A 25557-nucleotide genomic window follows, 5' to 3' on the forward strand; every position below is an offset into this window, starting at 1 on the left:
TATAGTGAGAAACCAACTATTGAACGTAACCTAATTTTGAAAAAAGATGAAGAGTGTTTAATTCAACTTCACTCTGAAAATTAGAAGACTTTTTTTTTTGAAGTTGTTTTCTAAACTTATTAATGTTCCTCTGGGCCATCTATTCTAGACCTATCTGTCTTTATCAATTTAGGTGGGAGTATGGAGGTGGCCCAGGGAGCAGGTTTGTTTAGGAGTGAAGGTGGGGACCCTTGCAGGTAAGTTTAGACCCTGAAATGAAACAGGTAGGATTGACATAGAATATCTGGTAAGTAGGAAGATGCAATTACATGTTATAAATTTAAGGACTTCTTTTTTGGATTTACTTATTTCTAGTAACTTATTTCCCTGACTTGGAAATTGTCATCTGATATGTAGACATATAATGTATAACGCCATGTGATATAACTTGTTGATAAAGAGTTCCTCTTCTTACCCAAGAATGCAGTGCTATGCGAGAGTTTGCCTTAAAAGGATTCTTAGGTTGAAGTCATGTAAAAGAAATCCATTCTACATGATGGTGTTATTCTTTGTAATGTGGAGTGTATGAAATTGATGGGCAACCCTTTGAATTTGTTGTTGAAATTTGTTTTTCAGACTACATTGACAACCACACAGAGAGAGCTGAGCCAGCTACAAGAGCTTAGCAACCACCAGAAGAAAAGGGCAACTGAGATCCTGAATTTGCTGTTGAAAGATCTGGGGGAGATAGGTGGAATTATTGGCACCAATGATGTGAAAACTGTAAGCCAGCCCTTCTTTTATCCTCTTTACCTGCTCCTGTCAAGTTAGCAGGGTCTGTGCTTTACTCTTTGAAGCATTTAATGCTTAGCACTGTGCTTTGCATCTGTCATGTGCTGGTTTGTGTTTGAATGAATGAAAAAAGGGCTAATTGAATGACTAAGTGAATTGTTTGTTGGGATGAGGAGGAGGAGAAGAAAAATTATCTTTCAAATCTAGGCAGTGTCTTCAAATCTTGGTTGGCTTTGTGTAAATTGGTTTATTTCTCAACTTATTTCGTAATGTTGCAGAAGTTTGGAATTAAATAGCTTAAGCAACAGTTTTAGTCTCAGAATTGTGTTTTTCCTTTTCTGAAAGAACCCAGTGGAGTGAAAATTCTCCAACAAGTCAGTGTGAAAGTGATAGGATTCTAACTGTGGCTTAGGAAATAAAACCACATTTAATTATTCACAATATGAGAAGTCTAAAATCTTGCCACTCAGGGTGTGATCTGCCTCACCTGGGAGCTTTTTGGAACTACAGCCTTTCAGGCCCCACCTCAGACATATTGAATCAAAATCTGCACTTTAACAAGATTCTCCAGGTGATTCTTTATGCTTATTAAAGTTTGAGAAGCAAATTTTGGTTTGGTGCCATGGCTCAACAATGTCAGGTTCTCAGGCTTTTTCTCTATTTCCTTTCTCCTGTCCTCAGCCTGTTTCCTTTTCATAATCCAGAGGATTGTGCCTCATGGTAGCAAAATAGCTGCTGTAGTACCAATCATCACATCCTCACTCAACCACATCCAAGGCAGGATGTGCTGAAAAGGTCAACTTCTTTAATCCAGGAGGGAAACATATCCCAGAAGTCCCCAGGAGATGTATCCTTACAGTTCATTGGCCAGAATTTGATCACATGACCACTCCACATTTCTGGGAAAGCAAAGGGGAATGGGATTACTATAATTGGCATAGACCAATCATGATGAATCCCTTGGGGTTGTACACATTGGTGCTCTTGGTTTTTTTTTTTGAGACAGACTTTTGCTTTGTTGCCCAGGCTGGAGTGCAGTGGTGCAATCTCGGCTCACTGCAACCTCTGCCTTCGGGGTTCAAGCAATTCTCGTGCCTCAGTCTGCTGAGTAGCTGGGATTACAGGCATGTACCACTAGGCCCTGCTAATTTATTATTATTATTATTTTTTTAAGTAGAGATGGGGTTTCTCCATGTTGGCCAGGCTGGTCTCGAATTCCTGGCCTCAAGTGATTCGCCTGCCTCTGCCTCCCAAAGTGCTGGGAATACAGGAGTGAGCCACCACACCTGGCCATTGGTGCTGTTGACAGCGAGAAAGTAAGAGATGTGGGGATAATAGGCGTGGTATAAAGTTGTCCAGAAACTAGGAATAGAAGGAAGAGATAGAGTTAAAAATGGTGTCAGCCCAGAACAGGTAACAATTTGCTGGAATATAGAAAGGCCATTGTTGTTATTAACCAAAAAAACAAGGTAGAGACATTTTTAAAACAAAATAAAGCTTTATTGAGGTATAATTTACATAAAGCTGCACATATTTAAAGTATACAGTCTGAGAAATTTTGACATATGTGTACAGTCATGAAACCATCAGCACCGTTAAGATAATGAATGTCTCCATCTCCCCCAAAAGTATGTGGGGACAGTTTCTGGTCTATTTTGTTTCATGGATCAAATCTTTCTGCCAATACCACAATGTTTTGATCACCATAGTTTTATAATAATATAGCATCTTATACAAAGGAGTCATTGATGAATATATGTTGGTTTTGTTGAGCTGGGGAATGGTATTACATTGCTTACCTTACATGTCACAATTCTCTGAAACCAAATTCTTTGAATTTAGCCATTTTATCTTTAAAAGGATGAATTCTGCATCGGTCTGCTTAGTGGGAACACTCAGGTTGTGAGTTGGGATTGTTAAATACTGAAAAATGCTCCCAAGATCAGGCTTCCTTTTGTAGACTATTTCTGGGAAATGTTGAAAGCCCTTTTTGGATGGCATAACAGGTCTCAGCTTAGAGTACATGACTGCTCATAAATGTAACCATTCTTTCATGGAACCTTTATTGTAACTGATTATTTCATAAATCCTTGTGAATGAATCTAATTCTAGCACAGACTTCTCAGATACTATAGAGTTAATCTTATTAAGCTTCAGTTTGGTGATTTTATATTTGAAGATTTAATTTTTTTGAAACATACATTGGTGTTGAACAATAAAATTTGATGTGAGGTGATTAAATGCCCTCACAATATGAAGGTGGAGTTGATATATGGGAAGCTGATGCTTGCTGCTGACAACGATAAAGGAAGAAGGTATCTTTATGCTAAGTTCTAAAATAGAGCTGATGAAAATGCTAATGAAATCAGGAGTGTCTGGGTGCTTCAGTATTGAAAAAAGAGTCTTTACCTTTGGGAATCTGAACTATGATTGAGATTGAGATTATTTTTAAATACTCAATTGGATGTTTTTGAGATTATTTTTGGATTCTAGACATTGGATGTCCTAGTTAATTTCATTGATAGCCCTCATTTGTGTCATTCTGGTTTTTTTCATATGAGTTCATCATTAGGGTGATAAGAGCTAAGGGAGTAGTTGTATGACTTTGGATGAGTCACTGTACTTCTTTGGGCTTCATTTTTCTAATTTATAAAATGACAAGATAAGCTCAGACAATATCAAAAATTGTCAGCTCAGAAATTACATGACTTCTGCACATTTGTTTTAGATTTATCCTTATAGGTACAGGTACTTTTCTTATTGGTCATGACTGTGAATTGATATGGTAATTCTTTTGATATAGGAAAATGAACAGATCAAGGGAATTTATTTCAATGGTTTTGTATTTTTATTCCTAAAATGCCATTTAATTTTCACAAGGTCCCTGGGATGGGGGAAAAATATGGCTATTGGAGCCTTCCCCAGTCTACAGTTCTAGAATATGACAGCTCTGAAAAGCCAGAAAACAGAAAAACCCATATATCCCCAGCTCAGTCATGTCTTGAAACATTTCCAGAATCCAGTCATTTTGTTTCATCAACAAAACAAGTCCAGCATATCACAAGATGAGCCCAATGTTAACTTTATCCAAGTTTATGAGTGAGCCTTCTCTTCCTTTCATGTACTGGTGGCACTGAACTGTCAACAGAAGTATGATGAGGTCCATACATTTGGAAAGGAGAGCTTTATTTTTCATAATGGGTTGCAGCCTGCAGGGTGGCCATTCTTACAGGTTGGGAAGTGTAGTCTTTGGCCAGAAGCCAGAAATAAGCACTTTGAGGATGGGAAGAATAAGACAGGGACTTATGTTTTTCACAGGGTGGCCAAATAAACTTATTCAACAGGTTACAGGAGGAGCTGTGAAGATTCATGAAGGAGTGGCAAGTGCATGTGTAGTAGGAAAACATGTACGCAACATGGGTCCCATGTTCACTTTGATTTGGAGACTTAACATTTAAATGTATTATAATAAGGCCCTGTACATCAAAGAGTGAAGCAGAGGACATGAAGGCTGTGTGCAGCCTTAGTAGCCTGGCCAGAACCAGAACCACTTCGTGGTTGATGGTCTCTTGTTGAGGAAGGAACTTTGGTTGGTGGTTGTGTTGAAATTGCAAAAGAGAGGGGCAGGGGCAGGCCGTGGTTATCAGCGGTGAAGCAGTGGAGTGAATATTTCAAAAGGGCTGGCTTCTGTTTAACCCTTGGGGAAGAAAGCCTAATGCCGATTGGCGAGGGAGGGTGTATGACCAGGCGTTTCCAACTTCCCAATCTGTCCTGGCCTGGAACTTGGTATTTAACATTTCTCTGGAGTCTCCTTGGCCACGAGGGGGTCTGTTCAGTCATTTGGGGGGTTAGGATTTTATCTGTATTTCTTGGGGCCTACCTTACCTTGCTACCTTCAAAGGAATTTAGCCAGAAACTGAATAGAAGTTGAGGTAGAGTAAATGAACTGAATTGGACTGGCTGCCTTATTTTCTTTTGGTCCACACTGACTTCTTTTTGTCCCATTCTAACTTTTAGGCCTTTAAATGTGAACATGCACCTTACTTACCTTGGGTGTGGCCTAGGAATGGCAATAGTTCATCATCTTGCACAGCCACTCTATGCTTGAGAGATGGGGTAGGGAGGTGGAGAGGTAGGGGTGACTCCCTGTATAGGCAGGTAGAAGCAGCAGGCCACATCTTCCATAGATTTCATGACGGTGTGGTCTTTTCTCCTGCGTTGGTCATTGATACTGGATCCCGTGGTCTAGTATGTACTACTGGGGGCATTATCAGACTCTGGACAGTTATAAATAAAATTTCAGCAGCAAACTGATTTTTTTTTTTTAAATAACAGTGTCCTGAAATTACTGGAAACTTTTGAACATGAAACCGCTAAATATATGAACTTTGTAGTGGTAAGAAACCTCACAGTTAAAACCCCTTTGTTAGGGGTATTGTTTTTATCCATCGGGCACAAATTCAAAATCTCCTTTTAGATCTCCGAGGACAAGAACTGGCTTCAGAAGTTATAGCTCTGGTTTGGGAGAAGAAATGTCTAGCTCTCATTTTGGAGGAAGCATATCTATATACATATCTATATTTTTACTCTTCCTCAATTTACATGGGATCTAGGCATAAAAGACAAAGTGTCCTACTTTGACAGACCTGGAAAAGAAGAGGGATTCATTCTTTTCCCAGGGTGCCAATGCTGCTGGCTCAGCAGCGTTTTCCTACCAGGAGCTGGTGTAGGCTGTGAATTCCATGTGGAAAAGATGGGTTTTACTTTGTCTTTCTGCAGAAGCTGGACAAGATGTAAGATACACCTGGTCAGGCTCAGGAAGGTGTTTCTCATCCCTCTCCTACACTGGGCTAAAGACAGTGTCAGAACACACTGAACTTAAAGATTGCATGCTTTTCTCACCCAGTGTCTCCACGCCATTAGAATAGAAAAGGAATGTAGTGAGGAGTGGTTTTGGTAGGCAGATCTTTGGCAGTCGGAAGTAAAATGGGTTTAACAAGGACCTCCATGAAAGTAGAGTCAGAAATAGATACTTGTCAATTTTCTTGCTGTTGACATAATTCTGCAGTATTGTTGACACTGGAGTCACTTGACATGTACCATTGTTGAATTTTTTTTAATTTTTAATTTTTATTTCAGTAGGTTTTTGGAGGACAGGTGGTGTTTGGTTACATGGATAAGTTCTTTAGTGGTGATTTCTGAGATTTTGGTGCACCCATCACCTAAGCAGTGTACACTGTACCCAGTGTGTACTCTTTTATCCCTCACCCCACTTCCCACCCTTTCTTCTGAGTCCCCAAGGTCCATTGTATCATTTGTATGCCTTTGTGTCCTCATAGCTATCTCCCACTTATGAGTGAGAATATATGATGTTTGGTTTTCCATTCTTGAGTTATTAATACTTCACTTAGAATAATAGTCTCCAATTCCACCCAGGTTGCTCCGAATGCCACTATTTCATTCCTTTTTATGGCTGGGTAGTATTCCATGATTTTATATATACACACACACCCCACACACCACATTTTCTTTATCTACTCGTTGACTGATGGGCATTTGGGCTGGTTGCATATTTTTGCAATTGCGAATTGTGCTGCCATAAACATGCATGTCTTTTTCATATAATGACATCTTTTCCTTTGGGTAGATACCCAGTAGTGGGATTGCTGGATTGAGTGGCAGATCTACTTTTAGTTCTTTAAAGAATCTCCACACTGTTTTCCATAGTGGTTGTACTAGTTTACATTCCCACTAGCAGTGTAAAAGCATTCCCTTTTCATCACTTCCATTCAAACATCTATTATTTTTTGATTTTTTTTTAATTATGGCCATTCTTGCAGAAGCAAGGTGGTTTCACATTGTGGTTTTGATTTGCATTTCACTGATAATTAATGATGTTGAACCTTTTCCATATGTTTTTTGGCTATTTATATTGTTGTTGAATTCTTATGATAAGGTTGATGCCAAATTACAGGCACTCAGCAGTTTCTAGTGTACTTCATATTTGCTACCAAATTTCAGGGCTGATACCTGATTCCATTTTTTTAGCCCTCAAATGTTTACTGAACAGATAGTTATATGATGAGTGAATGACAGCAATAACGACATAAGTGGGCACTCAGAGTGTACTGTGGAACATCAAAAAACCATGGTTGGAGTCATTGTCTTTCAACCAATGGAAGCCTGTGTTTCTGCGCTGGATTCTGGACAGGGCTCTTTGTTTTCTCTTAAGGTGCTAGGCTGCCCTCTGGTGGCTAAACAAAATATACACACAGTTACTTGCTCATTTGATCAATTGCTCTTCAAGACCATGTTTGCATTTCAGCAGATGGGTTTCTATCCCAAGTGTCTTGCTTCAACTTTTGTTTCAAGTAGAGCTTTGAAACTTAGAAACTAAATATAGATCATGCAGGAATGCTGGCTGTCAGAATCTTCTCTTCTAAGGTGGATTTAGACTGTTGTTCTCAGATGATCTTAAATAATGAGCTAGATTACTGTCTGTTTGGAAGGAACAGGTGTGAAAAAGCAAAGGAAAATAGACTGGTCGTAGTAATGAAAAGTTACGCTGAGAAACTTTCATCAAGAAGCCCTTTGGTAATTCATAGTACATTCTTATTCATTCGATTTTCTATTTAATTGAGAACTACATAGAAACACCTTTTTATTTCAATCCTTGTTTATAGAAACATATTCAAGGCATTATCCTACTTGTCTACCTGAATAAGCATACTATAGAGAACATTAATGAAGTTTTGATTTGAGTTTTTATAGGAATTCAGCACCACCTTTAGGAGCATTTGGTGTCGCTGATGTTACAGAGATGTAAGGTGTAAGACATTGAATGGAATACCTTTTTGAAGTGATCTCGTTTTAAAGATCTTCAGTGTTTCTTCTTATGCTGTCATTTCTCTTTCTAAAAATTGATGGTAATGAAAAAACCTAGTTAATTGGGGGTTATACTTAGTAGGGGGTTTCAACTGAAAGTTTCACCTGAGGTTTAGGAGAACTTGGGGTTGAATGTTTAGTACTTTCCGCTTGTCCTTTAATTAGGATTCTGAACCAGAAATCCATGGACACCTTGGGGATCCAGGGGCAGGTTTCAAGGGAGTCCGTGAACCTACGGAAATTGTGGGCAACCTTTGAGTGTGTCCCCTTCTTTGCTCAGTTGGCAGATGTGAATGGAGTCATTGAGGAGGAGTTTACCATGGCCCGCCTGTACATCAGCAAGATGAAGTCAGAGGTCAAGTCCCTGGTGAACCGCAGTAAACAGCTTGAGAGCGCCCAGATGGACTCCAACAGGAAGATGAACGCCAGCGAGCGGGAGCTGGCAGCCTGCCAGCTGCTCATCTCCCAGGTGGGCCTTTCCCTTCCCCCTCATTGCACACTCTTGTTGTCTTGAGATCTGCTCCCTCCATGCCCTTGCTGGTGCTGATGGTGCACCATAGGCTTAGTTGATGGACTTTGCTTTGTGTCAGCTTGGCCTCCCCAGGCGATGGCAGCCCAGGTCTATTCCTAGGGCTACATTTTGTTGTGTGAAATACACGAATTCTGTTGAGTGCTTTCCCTTTTTAGAGGATATATCTATCTACCCATCCATAGATGGATGGCTAGCTAGCTAATGAATGTAAAAGGTTGGGTGGAATCTCTAAAACTCCTACAAGTAAGGCAATATTCCCTCATCTTTTAATCTCTACCATAGGTCCACTTTAATGTGGAGAAACAGAAACTACTAATAATAGTAGTAGTAGCAGGTGGCATTTTATTGAGTGTTTACTGTGTACCATACACTGTGCTAAGTACTTCACATGCATTTTCTCACTTAATCTTAAAAAAATCCTGGTAGGCAGGTTTTATTATTATTCCTCAGATAGGCAGCTGAGATTTAGATTAAATGTATGTCCAAACACTTACAGCCAGTGAATGACAGAGCTGGGACTCAAAAAAATGTGTGTGAACCCAAAGCCCATGTCTTCAAGGGCTTTTCAAGCCCGAGGGTACATTTCACTTGCCTATTGAGTAAGGCTGCTCTTCTTCCTATTGGAGTGGCATTTTCAGTTTAATAAGGTAGCTTCAGAAAACAGCAACCCAGTTTCTGGGCTACCACTGATATCTGAGCTTGGTATTTGGGTCTGACGTTTCCAGGAGGGGTCTAGTTGTATACTACTTACTGCCTTATGCCAGGCATTAAAATAGGCTGTCATTTGGAGTAAACAGGAAACAGATGCCAACATGGATTGGTGTGTCAAATAATACTGAGGTGGACAAAAGCATACTTTATTCTAGTATGCTTTTAACCATAATAATGTGTAGTCATAGAAACATCTCCAACCTCTCTGTCTAAAATGGATCCACAAGGTTCCATTTTATAACCAACATAATAAGCAGGAATGTATTGAAAAGATTATTCAATGCTAATGTGTGATAGTAAAATTGATATATTCATACATTGTTGATAAAAGTATAATTTGGTCAGTCCTTTTGGAAAGCACCGTGGAAATCAGAAACCATAAAAATGTAAGTATAATTTAGTCCAGTAATTTCACTGACAGTATTTTTCATTGTTAATGAAAATGAAAAAAATTTATTTCATATGGTTTTCTCATTTCCTGATTAAAAATATTAAAAGCTTTTATGCAAGGTATTGAAGACAGTGTTATTTTGCATTATAATAAAATAAATTGCCCAAATATCCATTGATAGACTAATAAGATAAAGTTACATGGAATAATATTATGCAGCTCTTATAGAAAATGTAAAAACCTAGTCATTGGGAAAGTCTAATTATATAAAGTTAAGTGAAAATGAAAATGCTGAGTTGGATTTATGTTGTGCTTTGCATTCCTGCAGATAAGACCAGGAATATCAGGGGGAGATAGTCCATAGATTGGTTTATGGTTTATACCACTTTTTCTGGATTTGCTTTACAACTTTTTTTTTTATAATTATATAGTTGTTATTTATAAAAAATGAAAATAAAAATGATATGCATTAGGCAACAGTGCACCTCATATGTGATTTCTAGGTCATCTATGATACCAACAGCATGTGCTTTGGCCAGCCTGCCTCTAACATTTGGGGGCCAAGGCAAGAGTACTAATGGAGACCCCATGGCCTGCAGCCCACCCTCTTCTCTTTCAAGCTGGACAGACCAGCTCCATGTCCAACTCCCTTTTGCACCCGGTGTGAACTGATGGAACTGTTAGATGTCAGCTGCCATTTGTGTAAATGGGTGAGGAAGAGGTAGTGCCAGCCCTGGCCTTCAGACCTGGAATAGGAAGTTTCTAGGTCCTCAGTACTCTGAGGGTGGTCTATAGGGGACATAGGTTCAGATGGACATGTTCCTTTGGCCTGTGAACTCTTTGCTTAGTAGAGTAGGGTGTAGCCAGAGGAGGGCCCAGTGGGGTGCTCTGAATCGTCCAGGTCTCAGACTGACACTGACTTGGCTGTATGAGATCAGAGTCGAGAATATTATGATGTGTTGAGTTTAAAGAGTACCTGTTCTAAAGTTCTCTTTCTATATCAGCAACAAACACAGCTTCCATTAGGTGGTGGTTTGCACTCTGCTATAATTCATGCATAGCAAAGATTTGACCATTATTTCTTGAGGTTCAAAAGTAACAGAAACCGTGGCTCTTTATATTCTGATGTGATCTAAGGAATCTGACAGTCTTTCCAGCTGAAATGCTATCTTCTTTGTTTACATTCATCCTCGTCACCAAAAACTGTGCTTATAAGATGACTGTTCCAATGGAGTTGTGTTTTCTGGAGAGGTTATTTAATTAGATTAAAGCTCAGTCTCCAGGGTCTTCCTGCCTAAAGCTGAGCTCCCCAGATCTGGAGAGGGGAGTGTTCTGTATATGTTTTCCATCTGCCTAGAAGTTACCACTGTCCCTGTTCAGCCAACAAGCTCTCATTCATCCATTCATTTCACTAATATTTATTAAGCACCTACCCTCATGGAGCTAGCAAGTAAAAAAGACAAGACAAATGATGTAGACATTAGGTGCTGTAAGAAAGTGTTGGGGCCTGAGTGATAAGGAGCTAGCCAGGGTAGTGTGTGTGTGTGGCGTGTGGTGGGGTGGTGATGGTGGTGAGGGAAAGCTTCCAGGGAGAGGAAAATGCACAGGCCCTGAGATGGGAGTTGGTGTGTCTGAAGGACAGAAAAAGGGAAGACCTAGTAATTGAATGGTGAAGATGGAATCCAGAGGTGCATGTTCAATGAATGAGGCCTTCAGCCCTGCACTTTTCCCAGCCCCTTTCTCTCATGCATGCTTTTCTCTGAGAAGGGAAACCAGCTCGGCCTTTGGCATCTCATGTTAAGTGGATGGTGAGGAGGGGCTGCCATGAGTGGTGTCTGGGGAATGAAGCACAGGGAGAAGCAGAGGTCTGTCTTGGTATGATTCTGAACACCAAGGCAAGGGTAAAATGGGCACCATTTGGTAGTGGCACTCAGAAAAGGGACTCAGGAACCCCTCCTCTCTCACATTTTCCCACCAGACAATTCCAGGCCAGCCTGGATGACCACTTGCTAGTCATTCACTCTTTCTTTTTGCTTGTTTAAAGCACGAAGCCAAGATCAAGTCTCTGACAGACTACATGCAGAACATGGAACAGAAGAGGAGGCAGCTAGAAGAGTCCCAGGACTCGCTCAGTGAAGAGCTGGCGAAGCTCCGAGCCCAAGGTATAGTTGACTAACGTGCAGGTGTCAAACACCTGGCCTGAGTCAAGACAGCCTCTGGTTGGCTGGAATCATGATGTTTAGTTTTGCTCAGTTAAAGCATTTCTAGGTCTACTGCAAACAATAGCATAACTAGAAAAAAAGGAGAGATTTCTTTTCTTTCTTTTTTTTTTTTTTTTTTTTAAGACGGAGTCTCGCCCTGTTGCCCAGGCTGGAGTGCAGTGGCACAATCTCAGTTCACTGCAACCTCCGCCTCCTGGTTCCAGCGATTCTCCTGCCTCAGCCTCCTGAGTAGCTGGGACTATAGGTGCATGTCACCACACCCAGCTAATTTTTGTATTTTTTAGTAGATATGGGGTTTCACCATATTGGCCAGGCTGGTCTCAAACTCCTGACCTCATGATCTGTCCACCTCACCCTCCCAAAAGTACAAGAGTGAGCCACCATGCCCAGCCTAAAAGGAGAGATTTCTGAGAGACCATCCCCACACTGAATCTGCTCATCTTCCCATTTCCTCACAGTCCACCCAGTTACCCAAATCAGAATCCCCTGCTCCCCACCTCCCGACTCTAGTTGGTCACCAGAGCCTGTCCATTTCACCTGCCAGAGGCCCCTCTGGTTCACTGTCCAGGTTAACTAAGGACTGTGGCTACATCCATCTACCCATGCCTACCCACAGTCTGCTCTGGACCAGCCACTGTGTGGCATCCCAAGGGATGATTCTAAAATTCACATTCTCTCTCTGTCCAAACCAACACTTCTAACCCTTCCATGGCATCCTGTTGCTCTTAATATAAAGTTTGAACTGCCGTGGCTTCCTTGGCACCCCCTTGAACAAGCTCTTTCCTTTGCCAGCCAGCCTTGTGATCTCCTGAGCTTAGGGAAGTGCCTCACACATAGGAAGCACTTCATAAATATGAATGAATAGAAGCAGAAATTCAAGAAAAGGGTCTAGAAATGCAGAAAGTAGAACCGGATTAAGAATGTATGTGCCATGCAATGTGAAACTAGAACACATATATTATGGGTTACAATGAAAATTGTTAGAATTTTTTCAGAAAGCCATTTGAAAATACATATTAATAACTGTAACATTTTTCATACCTTTTGATCATCACATCTGAGATATTCATTGCAGAATTTTAGATCAGCAAAGAGGAAGCCGTCTAAATGTCTAATAGTTAACACACTATGGCGTGTTATTTAATAGAACTTTTTTTCACATGAAATACATGAAGGTGTGTAGCAATGTTTATGATGCAATGTTAGGTGAAAATCACAATATATCATTGTATCTTTACTATGGTTATAACTATTAAAAATGAATGGATGCGGCCGGGCATGGCGGCTCACGCCTGTAATCCCAGCACTTTGTGAGGCTGAGGTGGGTGGATCACGAGGTCAGGAGTTCAAGACCAGCCTGGCCAACATGGTGAAACCCTGTCTCTACTTAAAAAACAAAAATTAGCGGGGTGTGGTGGCACACACCTGTAATCCCAGCTACTTAGGAGGCTGAGGAAGGAGAATCACTTGAATCCGGGAGACGGAGTTTGTAGTGAGCGGATATCGTGCCACTGCACTCCAGCCTGGGCGACAGAACAAGACTCCATCTTGAAAAAAAAGTGAATGGATGCTTGTGTTCCTAAAAATTCATATTTAAGATAAAAGTGGTTGTGATAGGGTAGTTGAGATTGGTGATGCTGTTATCAATATTTATATCCTTTATTATTGTTGTACAGTTTGCTCAGTAAATGTATTTTGTGTCAGATGCCAAGGCAAATTTAAAAAGAAAGAACATACCCACTCTCTGCTCTACCCTTGTAACATGTTCTTTGTGTGGTAACACATGCATGTTAGGAGTAGGTGCACCATCAAAACTGCACGTGGAAAATCATATTTCTCTCTTGCATCTGGAGGTTTCTGCAGTGGGGCCACTGAGTTGAAATAAAATAGAGGCAAGAAAACCTGAAGTGGAACAGACTAGAGAGAAATAATGAATTGAATGTCACTGTCGTAAAGCACTCTGCCCCCTGGCACCCCAGCTCCCCAGCTGGGGCTGCCCATTGCACCTGGCATTCAGGGAGTACCATCGACCAAGCATGTGCTGAGACAGGAGTGCCACACTGCAGCCCTGCCCCAAACGTGGGGCCTTCTGGTTTAATCTCAAAAGTGTTATGCTATCTCTCTATTTCCCGTGTTCCCATCCTTAGAGTATGTTTTCCTGCCCCAGATTCTTAGAGAATAAACGCCTACCCATGGGAGGTAAATTAGGTCTTCCTAGAACTCCCATCATGGCATGGGTCCACAAGCCACCTAACAGTCACAGAGGGCTTTATCACCTGCAAGGCCCGTTCATGCACATGACCTTGGGCTGCTCACAGAGACCAGGTGGGAAATAAGCCCTCCCAGCTGTGTGGTGACATAAAGCCAGAGTGCAGTCCAAGGAGGGCCGCCCCCAGTGAGCATTGTCCCCTACAGTTGTCGCGCTCCCCTGTGGAAGGAATGCTGCAGGAGGGGGCAGCCTTGGCTTTAGCCGGAAGTCCTTGCCTGTTCCTTTATGCCATGGTTGTAACTGCTGATATAAGCTGATGTTTCACTCTGTTGCCATTTTTCTTGCTTTTTGTTTTTTAATTTTTGCTTTTGGGTGTGAGTCCCACCAGTTAAGTCTTAAATCATCATTTAAAATTCAAAACAGAAAAAATGCACGAAGTCAGCTTCCAGGATAAGGAGAAGGAACATCTGACGCGGTTGCAGGATGCTGAAGAAATGAAGGTGTGTGTGGCTGCCCCTTCCATGAAGCCCAGTGTGCATTTGATGCATTTGGATTGGAAATGCTTGTTCTAGGAAAATCTGTCACCTTCAGATCTGTGTATGGCAGGGAACAGGGGAGGGGCTGTTGTTGGGCATTCAGAGTCGATCTCAGAGTATAGTCTGTCTTAGAAATGAACAAGTCCAGAAACCCCAAGATGTCTGTAGAGAATGGTTAAGTTGCATTAATACCTTTGTCTTCCCCATTCCTGATGAACAGGGAAAGGGTAGCACCCCCAATCACTGCATGGGCCCTTTCGTTGGAGTTAACTTCTAAAGATTTCTTTCTCCAACCTTTACGAAGAACACACCAAATTTGAGTTTCTATCTCAAACATAGAGATTTTTCTTTTGGTCACATTTTAAACTGTAAAGGAAAATTGATTGGGGAGTAAGACTTTTAGGTGAATAAAATGAGACAGGAGAAGATGTAGGATTTTGATTAGTTGTAGGCAAACTATGAGCCTCATTGAGTCAAAGTCCACAGTTAAAGACGTCCACGGCATGCCCCTGCTCCAGCCAGCAGAATAAAATCATGCGTCGTGGGAGTCCCTTTCCTGTTTTCGGAGTGCTTTTGCCAAAAGGTCTCCTTTGGACATCATCATAAATCTGTTCAGTGGGCAGGGCAGGGGCTTTTATCTCAGTTTTACATGTGAGGGAGTGCAGCTCACACAGGTTACAGGCTTGTCTGAGGTTACGTGGATAGGGAGAGGTTGGTGCCCTCTGACTGACCTGGCTGGAGAAGCTCAGGCTGGGCTGTAGAAGGTCAAGGGAACACTTTTTATTTAGTTGGTGGATTAATTGGCTTCTAGGGCCAACTTGGTTTTATAACAGATCTTGGATTTTGTTATCCCAATAAAGCAAGGCTGGGTCCTGGGGGCAAAAGAGCCAGAAATACCCCCAGTTTTGGGATCTGACATCTGAGGGACACTGGGAAGGAGGTAGGTCCAGATCCAGGGCTTGTCACAGAGTGGGCTGAGTGCCAACGAGTAGATGACATGTTTCTCTTGGCCTGGGATGCAGAAGGCTCTGGAGCAGCAGATGGAGAGCCACCGGGAAGCTCACCAGAAGCAGCTGTCCAGACTCCGAGACGAAATTGAGGAGAAGCAGAAAATCATTGATGAGATTCGGGAGTGAGTTGGCCCAGGGCTCCAGGGGCGTGGGGGTGGTCATGCCTCTGTCCTCTTGGGGAAGCCCGGAAGGATGTGGCTCTTAGCCGAGGGCCCTGCTCACCTTGCCCTGTGGGCACACAGCAGGCTGGACGGGCTGCTTCCAATGTCTGTTCTCTGATCTGGAGCTGAGCCTCCTGGAGCCCTGGCATGGCAGGTGGCAGGCGGGCCCAGCTGCCTCTCCTAGTCCCTGAGGGCCAGGGTCACATAGGTGATTCCGCTGGATGGATGCATGCCCCAGTAGATGGGGGGGAGCATCTGTAATGAAAGCACCAAAAAAAAAAAAAAAAAAGAAAGAAAAAGAAAAAAGAAAAAAAAATTGGTCCTGACTACAGAGTTCTAGTAGGTTAATAAACACTACTAGTAGGTTAATAAACACTAGAGAAGACAGCACCACTGCCTCCCTTCTCCCCCTACACATACACGCTCACTGGGCAACCCAGCTACCTGGTTCCATGTGCTCACTTCTTAGGGCCCCACACTGTCGTGTGTCTGCGCAGGTAGAGGTGCCAGTGACCTGTGGCACTGCCACCAGGATGGCATCATTGCAGTTTCTCTCAGGTGACACCCCCTCATGCTGTGCTGCTGCCTTGTCGCAGCCTCTGACATGCCCTCTGCTCCTTCAGAATAATGTTTTCAAATGCTCTGCATAAAAGACCTGGGATTACAAAGAAAACCAATTATATTGAAATGCTGACGTCCTCACCCCCACCCCACCCAGGGTCTACACTGTTCCCTCCCCTCCTGCTTTCTGTAGATGAAGAAACAGATTTCTATATGGGAAGCAAGACGAAATGATTTAGTTAAGGTCACATTGCTAAATAGGAATCAGATTGGAGTTAGACTTTAATTCTCCAGACTACTGATCCAAGTCCCTTTTCAACGTGTGTGAGCTGCTTGAAAGGTGCATTTGCATTTTAAAAGAGGAGAATGGTAACCCAAGCAAAAGTCTAAATGGTGTGACCCAGGCTCGGTGCCCAGTTCCTTAGCCTCCTCCCTCTTTTTCTCCTCCCGGGCCACCCCCTGCTGTTGCCATGTTGTGCTTTTCCCCTTCAGGGATATCTCACGTTCGTTATTCTGATTAATCACCCTCACAGATTCACCTGGAAGGGAGGGGGAGGTGGGAGGGAAGGAAGACGAGAAAGAGGGTGGGTTGGTGAGTGAGTTAGGAGGAGGGGAAGCTTCCCTGGCCTGTGCCTTTCAAGTGGACTCTGGGTTTTCCTTCTGGTAGTGCATAGCTGTTCCTTTACAGGCGCTTAGGCGTGGCTCTAGGAAAGGTTTTATGAGTCCTGGGCTGATGTAAATGTTGACCAAACACCCTCAACCAGATGGCGAGTTTCTGTTTGCAGCAGAGCCCAGGCTGTCTTTTCTTCATGATTTCTCTCTCTGTGCCCACTCCTCGAGGGCAGGAACTGTCCCTGTATCAGTGAGGCATCTGGACTTGGGAGATGTTTTTAGAACATCAGACCAGAAAGGAGGGAAGGTGGTAATGGCCAAATCAGGTTCCCCAAGTGAGTGCATGCCATCCGAGGGGCCGAGGAAGCAAAGTTCTTCTGACATGGGCTCTCTGTTTTAAAACATCAGCCCTTCTCCCATCTCATTATTTTTCCCCTGAAGCTCTTGCACAAGCAAACTATAAATACATCCTCAAAGCCTTATGTTTCATGACTCTTAGATGCACCCCAGAAATTAGTTTTCACTTGGGCAGGGAGGAAGCTGTGAGGCTGTTCTCTGATCCCTCCAATTCCTGCAGAATTACTACCTTTATTGTACAGAACTAATAGGGTTGGAACAGAACCATGGTTTTAGCCGGATGACTCAGAATTTCAGACTGATGTGGAATATATTGCTTTTTCTTCTCAATTTCAGTTTGAATCAGAAACTGCAACTGGAACAGGAGAAGCTCAGTTCTGATTATAACAAGCTGAAAATAGAGGACCAAGAGAGAGAAATGAAGCTGGAAAAGCTCTTGTGAGTGCACTCTAAATATTTTCTCTATTTTCTCTCATCCCCATGATATTCTGCTTAGATTGGGCTAATTTAAAAACAGACAATGGCTATTTGTGTGCTGCTTGGTGGGTTTTGTTGATTTATCTGTGGATGCAAATAGTATCTGCTGAAATCTCTGAGTCCCCTATGGTGGTCTGTGGTTCCTTTTTGCTTTTCAGATTGCTCAACGACAAAAGGGAACAAGCCAGAGAAGACCTCAAAGGGCTGGAGGAGACAGTGGTATGTCAAGATATTTCCTGATTTATGTTCATCTCCAAGACCGGATTCATTTGTGATTTCTCGGATTGTTTATTTCAAAATTTTATCCATGCACACCTTTCTGTGTAATGTTTTAGACAAGACATTCTATTCTGTGGAAAAGTAGGATTTGTAGAATTTAGTCCTCAACTTTTCACAGAATCAGTCAACCAATCCATCTATTCTTAGAGCAGTAACCTGGAGCCCCTGAGTGAGGATTAAGCTGAATTGCAACTTCGCAATTTTACAGCCCTGCACTTTGTGACATACTTCCACTCAACATTCAACAGATATTTATTGAGCATGTCCTAATGGCTGGCATTCTTCAAGGTGCTTGAATATATCCATAAACAACAGAGATAAGATCCCTGTCCTCATGAAGCTTACCTTTAGCTGCGGGAGACGATAAACAGTAAGGAAGCAAATCTTGCACTCTATCAGATTACCATAGAATGTACATAGGTTGGTGACTGGGGGAGGCTCCATGAGGATGTGACCTTTGAGCAGGGACTCGAAGAAGGAGAAGAAGTGAGCATAGAGATGTGTTGGGGAGAGCATTCCAGGCAGAGGCAACAGCTCATGCCAAGGCCCTGAGATAAGACCGGGACTGTCCTGTTGGGGGCCAGCAGGGAGGTTTGTGTGGCTGCAGCTGAGGGAAGGACAGGGATATAAGGTGAGCACAGAGAGGTAAAGGCTGCAGTGATTCAGGCCTTGAGACCTGCAGGGCTTTGGGTGGAGGAGTGATGGGCCCAGCCTACCTTTGGAAGGGCTGGTTATTTGAAACCCTGGTTGGTTTTCTCTGTCCTGTGTCTGGGTTTGTTGGCATCAACTCCTCTGGTCGGCTTCCATTTCAGCTGCTCTGTGGGACAGCTGCCTGGCTCCATGCCCCACAGCCTGCGCTTTAAGACAGACCATTCTAACATAGCCTCTCCATTTGGTGAAAACACATTCAGGCATTTCACATGATTCAACGACAGAGAGAAACCGTTGGTTAGATACAGTCATCCATTTTGGCTCCGTTCATGGGTCATGTGGATCTGTGTGGGACTGATCCATCTTCAAGGACCTGGTGACCCCACTTTGGTGGGAACTGGTTGCTTGGGTCTGGCCCTGAGATTGTGCTCTGGCCCATGGACTAGTAATATTTGTTGCACCTCAAAGCCAGGGAGAGGAAATGAGGGCACCAGCCATTGGAGACAGAAGATGCCTGTGTCCAAAGGGAGCTGGGCCTTTGGAGCATGGAGGAGGAGCCTGTGGAGGGGGCTGCTGCTGGGGAACCTGAAATGAAGCCATGAAATTGCTTCATCTACATTTGTTTTACCAGAGAAGTGATAATCCTAATTATAGATAATCATAGAAATTCAGAAAAGTATTGAACATTAAAATTTCACTATATTTCTACCAGCCAGAGATCAGTGATATCAATGAAATATTTTGGGATGTTTTCTTCCTTTATACCCGTGAGCTCTCAGGCACTCTCACCCCACTGTTCCTAGCCATCCATGCCCTCTTTCAGTCTCACTCACACCTACAACTCAAGCACGTGAGCACATCATCACACACTCACACCGGGGCTCACAAGTTCTTTGCCCACACACGCAGTCAGCTGCACACTCTCCTGTTCTCATGCCTCTGCTCAGCCGCGCTCACTCCTGCATGCTCCTCCATACACAAGTACTTACAACACACACTCTTGCTCACACACACTTGCATTCACACACACAACTTGCATGCACACTAATGATCGTCCACGCTTTCTCACTCGCACATTCACACAATCACTCTCGTGCAGTCGTTCACCCTCCCCTTGCTTGCCTTCACTCACACCCACACCCATGTTCACACTCCCTTGTATATTCTTACACAGATGCTGTCCCAGGACACTCCCCCTCACATGCACGCAGGCACATTCACACCTGTCACTCTCATACACTCATTCACTGTCACAACCACCTCCGTTCACACGCACACTCATTTCCATGCTCACGGACTCACATGCTTTCTCCTCTCATACACTCAGGAGTGTGATATTTAAAGAATGTTTCATCAGCTCTTTTGCCTTTTTTGAAGTTCGAGTGGTCTTTTGCGTCTTTTGAATGACGTATTTTCCTCACTAGCTCCTCCCGTCTCCCTGCTCGTCCGCTCTCCCTCCCACGCTGGGCACGGTTCCATGCGCACCTTCCCAGGCTGCTCCCCACTCGCACCCTCGCCCAGCCCGTGCACGCGGACAGACACACTGGCTTCGTGGCACCCACATTCTCTCCCTCACTCTCACCACCCACACACATCAAATGCACACTTTTAAAATCCAAGAGTGGAGCCCTGCAGTGTATGCCGTTTTAGACTCGGATGTTTTCACTCAGCCTTGGAATCCTCCCCGAGCCGTAAATGTTCTTCAGAAATAGACGCGCTGTCCTTGGCTGACTGTTCTGCCGCCCTCGTCAGTGCAGGGCCTGTTCTGCCTCCTGGAGTGTTTGGGTGGGGTGGGTGGAGCATGGAGCCTGCTGGCCAGGGGGTGAATGCCCGGGAAGCCTGCTGCAGGGGACAGTGGTGGAAAAGGCCAACTGGCCGTCGGGGCATCCCTGTCCCCGGGCAGCTGACTGGCTGGAACAGGACACTGTCTGGGCTTTGGGGCAGGAGCCCTCCTCTGGGTGCGTTGATGAGACTTGTATTCCCTCCTTGCTGGTCCCACCCTTGCTGTCCACTGTGACAGGAAGCTGAGCCTTGAGCTGTGGCATGGAGGGTCGCAACCTGTGATGTGAAGAGGGACATGTGTGGGGAGGCGGAGGGATGATAATGAATGTGATGGAGGAAAAAGCATTGCCACAGGAGGCTGAATGATAGTTGTCTAAGCACAGTGTGCATAAATAAAAGGGACAAGTGATTTTAAATGATTTATACTACCCTTCCCAAACTGTTTATTGTTGAATCTCCCTAAAAACAAACAAAATGAGAGAAAGTTGCCAAACTCAGGACTCTATATTTAGTATTTACACCCCAGGAGATGCCTGGCCCTTGGACAAAGAATTGTTCTCATTCCGTCTTCTGTTCTCATTCCCCTTTGGTGTGGTGGTGTTTTTATGAAAAATGTAAACTGTGATTACAGTTCAATCAGTAATGAAACCACTGACAGGAAAGAGAGAGAGCGCATGCAGGGTGGGCGCTGGTGTTAAGGAGCAGGGTATCCGGGCTGAGCTCCCTCCAGCAGGGCCTGGGACAGTGTGTCTGTAACATAGTGAGTGCTGCACCCCTGCCCCTGGGCTGGAAGGCGGCACAGCCTCAAACAGGTCCTGTGTGCACATTATTCATAATCACAGATCCATTTGGTTTCCTGCAGAAAGTAATTGACCTCATCAGAGGACACAATTGACTTCAGGTGCTTCTTATTTCAACACAGAATTGGACCCAGTAATAAGACTTTAAATTAACAGAGAGCCTTTATTGCAAGAAACTTAGTGTTTCCGTAGCTTTATAGTCTGTTTCTTCCTTTTAGATGTGAGCGTGTGTGAGTTGCATCCCTTGAAATTCTGTGTTAAAGTGGGTCAATTTAGACAAATACAGTTTGCATGCAGAATTTAGCTGTCTCCTCTTCCTCTATAGGAAAATATTTTGCAAGGAACTGATCATATTTCCTATAGTAAATACATGGAGACTCGAACAGACAGAAATATTTGATCTTCTGATCTTGTTAACAAAGATCACCAGATTTGGCTCAGGCTCTTGTCTCAGTAATCTAATTCCTAAGGTTTCATTTGTAGAAAATAATCCAAAATGAAGGGAAAAAATGCCCCCAAGATTACAGTGAAAGTTTTAACAACAACAATAAAAGGAAGCAATACAATCCTAATGAAAAAATGGCTTTTATGATATGAAATATGCATCAGTAAATTCATACTAGTCATCTTTATTGGGCACTTAATATGTGCCAGAAAATGTTCTAAGAACATTATAAGGTTCATCTCATTTAATCTTGACAGCAATGATGAGGCAACCACTGTTTTCATTCTCATGTTACCAATAAGAAAACTGAGGCACAGAAAGGTTAGATAACTTGCCCAGGGTCACCCAGGAGGAAAGTCCATGAAATGCCTCATCCGTAAGCTCAGTGACGTAAAACAAGCAAGCGTGTGGACTTGCGCCTGAAGCGGGTGTGGAGACATGAAAAATGTGAGTCAGTTACGGTGAGATATTGTGGCTAACTTTTCATTTAAGCTTGTTGGTATTACATTGTAACATTTACGTAATCAAAAAAAAAAGAAAAAAGTAATTCATCCTGATACAACATAGCCCAGTGGGAATTTTTGTGAGGAAACCTTTGCATTTTTGTGGATGAGGAAATGTGTGGTTCCACTGTGCGCAGATGGGCAGGCTTTGTTCTAGTTTACAATTTGTGGTCTGGGTTCTCAGGCTGTGCACCTCAAGGTGCTCCAGTAATGACACTAGGTCCAGGGGTGGGCATGGTCAGGGTGGGGGTGTCACAGGGAAGGGGGTGCACCAGCAGCGTCCATGGCAGGCTTGGGAAGTGTCTGGGGGAATGATCTGGTGCCAAATGTGCCATAAATTCAGTGAATTGCTACACTTAAGTGGCCTTTAAAAATCTCTTCCAGTCTAGAGAATTGCAGACACTGCACAACCTTCGGAAACTCTTTGTCCAGGATCTGACCACCCGAGTTAAAAAAGTGAGTTCTGTTTGTCTGAATGGGACTGAGAAGAAAATCAAAGATGGCAGGGAAGAATCATTTTCAGTTGAAATATCACTTGCTTAAGTCGGGGATGGTTATGCTTAAAAATTAATTACTTCACACCAGAGAATGTTATTAAAAGAATGTGCTGGAGGCAAAAAATACTTGGTAACATTTTCCCATCTGATTTTTCCTTCTTGGTAAAAGGAAGTCAGAATGCTTTCTCTGGCCTTCATTTCAAATGAACGCATATTTTTCTGGCCCCCACTGTGTGAGGGCGACTGCTCTTGACACAGAAACTTTTAGAGCAGTCATTTCAGAAAGCATTGCTCGGAAGCCTGGAGAAGTCGGACCGAGAGAGCCTCTTATTTGTTTGTTAAAAGGCCATTAGGGGCTAGGTCGGAGTTTATGAAGCATGTCAACATCCAGTATTTTATTTGCTTTTCCCAGCAACCATGTAAGTGGTGCTTAGCGTTCCTGTTTTTGCGACATAGAGATAGGCTCAGATGTTAAATAACTTACCCAGTATTGCACTGGTGGGAAGAGCCAGAGATAGGTCTGAGAGCCAGAGATAGGTCTGGAACCCAGGCCTGTGGGGTCTCTGGATCTGAGCTTCTTCCATCCTCGTGCTACACCAGCAGTCTGGAGACACTCCGTAATGGTGACTCCCCCAAACAGCTTGCAGAGGTTTAAGGGAGGAGTAAGAGGTGAAGGCAGCAAGAGGACTACTCTTTCAAAGTGTTTAAAAGTGATGGACGTAACACCATGGGCCGTGTGTAGAGGGATGGTAGGATTGAAGGAAGGTCTGTTTAAGAAAAGTGTGTGCATATGTGTGTAAATGTGTGTGCATATTTGAGTGTGTGTACGTGAGTGTGTGAATGTGTGTCAGTGTGAAGGAGCCAAGGGAAAGAGGTCAAATGTCTTACAAAGATAGAGTCAGGTCTGAGAGGGAGAGGGTTAATAGTGTAGATGGATGTATTAGATAGGCTTGGTAAAGAGAGGGGACACAAATTCCTAGAAGGGAGGAGTGGAGAAGTCAAGTTGGAAGGATCGACAGGGAAATACATGCGGGTGGAAAGAAGTCACATTTGATGACTTGGGTCTTCTTGGTTTATGTGGAGGCTCAGTCCTTGATGGGGAAGTAGGGAAGAGAATGGGAAGCCCAAGGAGACTAGATATGGTTCAGGCCGCCAAGGTAGGAGATGTGCTATGGAAAAGTAGAAGGATTGCTGAGCAGTGGTGTTGGTGTTGAGTCAGAAGCATGGGCTTGGCGTGGCCCCTGACAGCATGGTTTAAGTGAGTTTAGAATCCTGGAAATGAAAATAAAGAAGGCAGAAAATGATGGGCAATTTCAAGGCCTGCATGGCAATGGCCAGGCAATTAGGTAGTAAGCACAGACCAAAATACAAATGACCATGGGGACCTGGACCTGGCAGGAGAGTGAAGCCAGAGCAAAGGTGATGGACAGGGAGACTAGACAGGGGAGGGCACCTGGCCAGAGGTTATGACATGGACTGAAAAGTTTCAGTCCGAGGAAGGAGGTGGAAGCCATGACCATACATGGGAGGCTCTGGTCCTAGGGAGGGTTAGGAGCTTGAGATCAGACTTCCAGATTTCATGATAGAAAACTCTCTAGGAAAGCCCTGCTTTTAGATCAGTGTTTTTCTGCCGGTGGTTCTCTGGCCATCAGCCTCAGCATCAACTAGGAAACTGTTTAGATATGCAAATTCTCATACCCCACCCCAGGTCCACTGAATCAGAGACTAGGGATGGGGCATGGCAATCTAAGTCTCAACAAACCCTCCCCTGGGGAGCCCAGTGCTAAGGCTCAAATTTGGGGAGCTCAGTTTTAGACTGAAGAGCTTCAGGTTTGAGATGCTCATGTAGCCATTACCTTTGAGAAAAAGGATGATGATCTCTTCTATAATCAGACAGAGCAAACCTGCTTTTCCACCTTGGAACACTGGGATGTGTTAGGACCTGTACTTTCCAATTTATCTGTGCCACTCGGCTTGCCAGGAGTGCAGTGTTTTGCCGATTTCAAGATCTGATAAATTTCAAGAATTTACCCAGCACCTGGATGCTATGATTAATTTGAGCCTGATTCATTAATGAATTTTATAGATTTGGAAGCTGAAGGGACAAGCAGAGGCCATTAAGACTTCCCAGTGGGACCATAGGCACTTGCTTACAAGTTTGGTGACTTGTTGTCCCATCATTATGGCTGAAATCAAATTTAGGTCCTGGGTTTATGTTTTCGCAGTTGTTGTTTCTTAATGAGTTTTGGAATGCTTTCTTTTGAAAAGAAGTCTCTATTTACTACATGAAAGGCAGATGTATATTTTACTGAAGATAAATCATCTGCAACTTTCAAAAGCAGATTTGAAGGAGTTTTTTTTTTTGTTTGTTTTGTTTTTAGCTCTCTAAAAATTAGCTCCTCAAGTCGCTTTTCATACTAATAAGGGAAATTAATTGGGGGATTTGTTGAGTCTAAACTTTTAGAACCTCTCTCTATTTTCACTTTCAGAATACCCTTTGGTGGGAATGGGGATTTTTTTTTTCCATCCACATTACCCTGGGGCGGTGGGTGGGTGGGTGACAGCCTGTCCTGCTGACCCCTTGGTGTCAATGCAGAGTGTGGAGTTGGACAGCGATGATGGAGGGGGCAGTGCTGCCCAGAAGCAGAAAATTTCCTTCTTGGAGAATAACCTGGAGCAGCTCACCAAAGTTCACAAGCAGGTAGGAGAGTTCTGCCCGCTCCCCTCTGATTCCCCTCTCTCTCCTGGAAAGAAGCCCTACCAGGTTTGGCCACAGTGTGCGGAGAAGGCACTGAGATTGAAGGTAAAAGAACTGTACACTATCAGAGGACATGAGGGCTGGAAAGGTCCTTACAAATCCTTTAGTTCTCAGTGACTTCCTGTATATATAAAGGACTTTCTTTTATCAAAGCCAAATATAACGCATAGGGTTTGAGCTCTCTGGGGTTGGAGAGGGAAGTGTTCAGAGGCCTGTCTTTTCATCCTGCCTCCACCCCTGACTTTGGACACCAACTAGCCTCTGTGTCTCCCATGACACCTTTGAGGTACGTCTGTGGACCTGAAAGTGGACACCACTGAGCTGGTTCAAGTCCTTTATTTTTACAGATGGGGAAACAGACTGGTGCCTTGCTTCATTGCACCGTGGGAGGACCGGGACTGGAACCA

The 25557-nt window shown here is 43.5% G+C and overlaps 1 protein-coding gene across 1 annotated transcript in view; it reads left to right on the forward strand.

Annotated features, from left to right (window-relative positions):
• Window positions 1-25557, forward strand: part of KIF5C (kinesin family member 5C) — a 151539-nt gene that overhangs the window by 107802 nt on the left and 18180 nt on the right. Inside the window, exons 15-23 of the mRNA XM_054478001.2 lie at window positions 616-762; window positions 7937-8125; window positions 11335-11452; window positions 14145-14221; window positions 15280-15389; window positions 17295-17396; window positions 17594-17654; window positions 22280-22351; window positions 24989-25093. Coding sequence (XP_054333976.1) covers window positions 616-762; window positions 7937-8125; window positions 11335-11452; window positions 14145-14221; window positions 15280-15389; window positions 17295-17396; window positions 17594-17654; window positions 22280-22351; window positions 24989-25093 — 981 coding nt within the window. The remainder of the gene's footprint in view (window positions 1-615; window positions 763-7936; window positions 8126-11334; window positions 11453-14144; window positions 14222-15279; window positions 15390-17294; window positions 17397-17593; window positions 17655-22279; window positions 22352-24988; window positions 25094-25557) is intronic.

The sequence above is a fragment of the Pongo pygmaeus genome, chromosome 11 (genome assembly GCF_028885625.2).
Source record: "Pongo pygmaeus isolate AG05252 chromosome 11, NHGRI_mPonPyg2-v2.0_pri, whole genome shotgun sequence".
NCBI classification, from domain to species: Eukaryota; Metazoa; Chordata; class Mammalia; order Primates; family Hominidae; genus Pongo; species Pongo pygmaeus.